This window comes from Nicotiana tabacum, chromosome 8 (assembly GCF_000715075.1).
Source record: "Nicotiana tabacum cultivar K326 chromosome 8, ASM71507v2, whole genome shotgun sequence".
NCBI lineage: Eukaryota > Viridiplantae > Streptophyta > Magnoliopsida > Solanales > Solanaceae > Nicotiana > Nicotiana tabacum.
Genome location: NC_134087.1, coordinates 207,630,241 through 207,636,091, shown reverse-complemented (window position 1 = coordinate 207,636,091; position 5,851 = coordinate 207,630,241). Strand labels below are relative to the sequence as shown.

Sequence of the window (5,851 nt, the reverse complement as noted above, 5' to 3'; positions counted from 1 at the left end):
AGCAGAAAAATTTTAGGCGATTCAGATCCGGTCGCTCGGATGTATGCAAATGGCAGTAGGCTGTAGCACACAAAATCTGAAAATTGGACGGAATTCCTGTTTTATGATCCTAAAATATCAAAAAAAAGGAACGGTCATGATGAACCAATGACTATTGTTACTTATGTAGCTTTTGACGGGCCAGCAAAATTTAAGCGATTCGCGTCTGGTCGCCCGGATGCATGCAAATGTCGTGGGCTTACAACACATGAAAATCTGAGAATCAAACAGAATTCCTATTTTATAGCCGTAAAACATCAAAAAATAAGGAACGGTCATGGTGAAGCGATGACTATTATTCCTTATGTAGTTTTTCATGGACAGATAAAATTTTAGGCGATATGGGTCCGGTCGCCTGGATGCATGCAAACGACATGGGCTATAGCACAAGAAAATCTGAGAATCGCGCAGAATTCTTGTTTTATGGCCCTATATCGCCAAAAACTGAGGATTGGTCATGGCGAAGCGATGATTATTGTTTCGTATATCACTAATGATGGGCCGACAAAATGCTAGGTGATTCGGGTTCGGTCGGCCATATGCAGGAAATCAGGGACAACAACAATAGGGTTCTCAGATAGGGACACATTTGTCTTCACAATTTACATATAGACCACATTATAGACAAGGTACTAGGGGACCGTCAACATCCGGACATCATAATTCTGGGCAGATATATGGTACTACTCCAGTCTGCCAATGTCATGTTCTAACTGGAGAGTGCTTTCGGTGTGGCCAGTTGGGCCATCACTTGAGTGATTGCCCTCAGCCTCCGAGAAATTTCAACCAGGCTTCTATTCAGTCAGCTGCACTAACTCAACTACTTGTAATACTTTAGGTGCTACAGGTCCATGAAATAGAGGTCGAGGTGTTGGAGACCGTGCTAATGTGAATCAAGGACAATTGAATGCTAGTAGAGGTTAGGCGAGAGTATTTGCATTTACTAGACAAGGTGCTCAGGCCTCGAATGTTGTGGTTACAGGTATTCTTTATGTTTGTTCATTTGATGCACTTGCGTTGATTGATCCGGGATCTACTCACTCCTATGTATCCTCGTACTTTTCTTTGAGGTTTAGTAGACAACCTGAGCTATTCAATAATCCTTTTCTAGTTGCTACTCCTGTTGGAGAGTCTCTATTAGCTGAATACGTGTATCGTGCTTGTCAAATTCGGGTTGAGGGTAGAGATACTCTAGCTGAACTTATTGTACTTGATATGATTGACTTTGAAATACTGATGGGAATGGATTGGTTATCTTCTTGCTATGCTATAGTCAATATTCATGCAAAGATAGTTAAGTTTGAGATACCAAATAAACCCAGCTTTATTCTAAGAGGGAGTCATGTTCGAGATATTTGCAAAGTTGTATCTTTTATGAAAGCTCAACGACTTCTGAAGAAAGGTTGCTTGAGTCTCTTAGCTATTGTAAATGACACAAGAAAGGAAAAAGTTAGTATAGAAAATGTACCAGTAGTAAGAGATTTTTCTGATGTATTTCCTGAGGATTTACTAGGATTGCCTCCAGTACGAGAAATAGACTTTGGTATTGATTTGTTACCTGACACACAGCCCATATCAATACCGCTATATCGGATGGCACCAGCAGGGTTTAAGGAGCTAAAACAACAACTACGGGATTTGTTATATAAGGGTTTTATCAGACCAAGTATATCTCCATGGGGTGCACCAGTACTATTCGTAAAGAAGAAAGACGGATCCCTGAGAATGTGCATTGACTACAGGCAGTTGAACAAGATAACAATACACAATAAATATCCTTTGCCTCGTATAGATGACATGTTTGATCAGTTATAAGGAGCTGCCCACTTTTCAAAGATTGACCTCCGTTCTAGTTATCATCAACTTAGAATCAAAGATGAAGATATTTCTAAAACTGCTTTCGGAACTCGATACGGGCACTATGACTTTCTTGTGATGCCTTTTGGACTGACTAATGCTCCAGTGGCATTCATGGATTTAATGAATAGGGTGTTCAAGCCGTTTTTGGATAGATTTGTAATAGTATTTATTGATGATATCTTGATATATTCTCGTAGCCAAGGAGAACATGATCATCTCGGGACTGTGTTGAAGACATTGCGATAATGTCAGATTTATGCTAAGTTCACGAAGTGTGAATTCTGGCTAGACTCGGTAGCATTTCTGGGGCATGTTGTATCCAAAGATGGAATTATGGTAGATCCTAAGAAGACAGAAGCTATGCAGAAATGGACCAAGCAAACTTCTCCTATAGAGATTCACAGTTTTTTAGGCTTAGCAGGCTATTATAGGCATTTTGTGCAGGTCGTCTCCAGAATAGCAGCGCCACTGACTAAGCTAACACAAAAAAAAATGCAAAGTTTTAGTGGACGGAGGAATGTGAGTAGAGCTTTCAAAAACTCAAAACATGTTTGACAACTACACCAATGTTAGCCTTACCATCAGGTTTCAGAGGATTTACGGTGTTTTGTGACGCCTCGAGAGTAGGATTAGGATGTGTTCTCATGCAAAATAGTCGCGTTATTTCTTATACTTTGAGATAATTGAAAAAGCACGAGCAAAATTATCCTACACATGATTTGGAGATGGCTGCAGTGGTGTTTGATCTAAAAATTTGGAGACATTATTTATACAGAGAAACTTATGAGATTTATACTGACCATAAAAGTCTGAGGTATATCTTTCAACATAGAGATCTATATCTTCGGCAGCGTCGTTGGATGGAACTACTCAAAAACTATGATTGTTCTATTTTATATCATCGTGGAAAAGCCAATATGGTAGCTGATGCATTGAGCATAAAATCTATGGGGAGTTTGGCACGTATAGTTCCTGTAAAAAGACTTTTGGCCAAACATATTCAGAGACTAGAAGATACAGGTATCAAATTTAGTGTCAGAAATTCAGAGGCATTGTTGCCTTGTGCTCAAGCTAAGTCTTCATTAGTTGAGCACATTAAGGCCACCGAATATGAGGATGAGCGATGTTGCAAATACATAGATGAGGCCTTAGTTGGTAAAAGCAAGGATATGATTGTTGACAGTGATGGTGTTCTTCGAATGAGTGATAGGCTATGTGTCGCAGATGTAGATGGGTTGAGGCATGTTATTCTTAAAGAAGCTCACAACACTAGATACATTATACATCCTGGATCCACAAAAATGTATCATGACCTAAAGCAATTCTATTGGTGGGAAGGTATGAAGAAAGATATTTCTAACTTTGTTTCTAGTTATTTGACTTATCAGCAGGTCAAGGCTGAGCATCAGCGACCCGCAGGACTACTACAACAAATTGAAATTCCAAAGTGGAAATGGAAAAGAATTAATATGGATTTTATCACCTGGCTACCATGAACCCTTAGAGGTTATGACTCTGTATGGGTGATTGTAGATCGATTGACGAAATCAGCACACTTTTTGCCAGTGAAGACGACATATGGTGGAGTGAAGTATGCACAGATATTTATGAACGAAATTGTCCAACTTTACGGAGTTCCAGTATCCATCATCTCTGATAAAGGATCACAGTTCACTTCACGCTTTTGGAAATCTTTTCAAGAAGCATTGGGTACACGAGTAGATCTTAGTACAACATTTCATCCACGGACAGACGGTTAGTCTGAACATACTATACAGATTTTGAGGATATGTTGAGAGCTTGCATTCTTGAGTTTGGAGGTAGTTGGGACGCTTATATAGCTTTAGCTGAATTTGCTTACAACAATAGCTTCCAGTCCAGTATTTAAATGGCACCGTACGAAGCATTGTATGGTAGAAGATATTGTTCTCCTATCAGATGGTTTAAAGCTGGTGAGACTAACTTATTGGGACTCGACCTAGTACAAGAAGCTATGGACAAGGTCCAATTGATCAGACAGGGATTTCTTGCAGCTCAAAGTAGACAAAAGTCTTATGCTAATAAGAGAAGAAGAGATTTAGTGTTCACAATTGGGGACAAAGTGTTCCTACGAGTCTCCCCTATGAAAGGTGTGGTGCGGTTTAGGAAAAGAGGCAAGTTGAGCCTTAGGTTTATAAGAGACTCCCCTATGAAAGGTGTGATGCAGTTTAGGAAAAGAGGCAAGTTGAGCCTCAGGTTTATAGGATCATATGAAATACTAGATCGAGTGGGAGTTGTGGTTTATCGTTTGACACTTCCTCTTGAATTGTCCTCTATTCATCCATTGTTTCATGTCTCAATGCTAAGGAAATGTATATCAGACTCATCTCAGGTGCTTGAAGCACCTACTATACCGCTTGATGAGAAGTTGTCTTACGAGGAGGAACTGATGACTATTGTTGATAGGCATGTAAGAAAGCTACGGTCAAAAGAAATTGAGTTCGTAAAAGTCTTACGGCGATATCACACAGTTGAAGAAGCTACTTGGGAAATAGAAAAAGATATGCAAGCGAAGCACCCCCATTTGTTTCAGCCTACAGGTATATGCCTGAGCTAAATTCAGGGACCGAATTTTTAGAAGGTGGGGGAGGTTGTAATAACCCATAATTTTATATGAGGATATATTGAATATTTTGCAAATAATTTAAAAACTAACAAAACAAAACAAAACAAAACAAAACAAAACAAAAAAGAGAATGGACATATAAGGGCCGAAACCCATTAGGTTACATTATACCAAAGTCAAAAGCAAAAAGGGATTGGGGGAAGGGAAAAAAGCTGCGTAAAAGAAGAAGAAAAACCACAGAGAAGGAAAAAAAGAAGAAGAGAAGAAGAAGAGGAAATAGGCTAGCAACCTGATGCTACAATATTGTTGTTCCTAACTACTGTATTTAAGATCATCAGGTATATTTTGTTATCCCATTGGCATGAGTATATTTTATTTGTCCTGGATTGAGTTAAATAGTGAGTTGATTTTTAATTGAATTGGATACAAGAATACTCATGAGCAAGATCAATTCCTTCATTCTAAGTAATTACACAATATCCTGTTAGATACTCTATTGGAGAGATTGTGAGTGCTTGCAAAGCACTACGTGATATCGAACAAAAATATGGATTTTCCAAGAAACACAAACTTTTTTTTGCCTACTTATAGCGACAGACGAGGAAAATATAAACTAGTTTCCTATCCTTTAAGTAATGTAGACATGCGATTTTTGACCCTTCGCAAGATTTTTCATATTTTAGCACCTAAATATTTAATTTATGTCTGATATTCACTAAGTTTTACTTTTTTTACTTTATTTTATTACAAGAAAACGAAAATTAAAAAAAAATAGTTTCGTTAATGTTTTGTAGTCATTTTTAATCTTGAAAAATACCCAAAAATAATTTTGTTTTAATTGTCAGTCTTATTTTAATAATTATTTTTACTTAAGTAGGGTTAATTAAATTTTTTGGTAATATTTCTATATGAATAGATTTTTAGTTTATTAAACTAATTTTAAGCAAAACTAGTCATAAAGGTCCATAATTTCCAAGCTCATAATTCCTAGGTCCATACCCCTTAACCTAGAAAATCCTACAAATACCTAGAACCTACACCCCTAGAACGGGGGAATTTCCTGATGGTTCACAAAAGAAAACGATTTTTTAGATGAAAATGGAATTCAATTCCTAATTCCTAAATAAGTGAAGAACGACATCATCTCTCTCTTTGGAAAAGACTCTGGGACAATTTTTGATTCCTTCAACAAAAATTCCAAAGCGGCAGAGGATCCCCACTTCCCTTAAACAGATTTCAACCATCTCTTTCTCTAAAATTAAAGAGACATACACAAAGATACACAAAGGAACGGAAATAGAAGCTGGAAAACGGTGAACGAAAAATAAGTGCAAGATCAGTCCCTAA

General features: G+C 37.7%; 1 protein-coding gene across 1 annotated transcript; it reads left to right on the top strand.

Annotated features, from left to right (window-relative positions):
• Nucleotides 1–3,787: 3,787 nt before the first annotated feature.
• LOC107780743 (uncharacterized) lies at nt 3,788–4,495 on the top strand. Its single transcript, XM_016601324.2, has one exon. It carries the CDS (start codon nt 3,788–3,790, stop codon nt 4,493–4,495), a length of 708 nt encoding a protein of 235 aa, XP_016456810.2.
• Nucleotides 4,496–5,851: the final 1,356 nt, after the last annotated feature.

Bases quoted from the DNA above. Each gene is read 5' to 3' on its own strand.
- LOC107780743 (XM_016601324.2), top strand. From the start codon at position 3,788: ATGGCACCGTACGAAGCATTGTATGGTAGAAGATATTGTTCTCCTATC.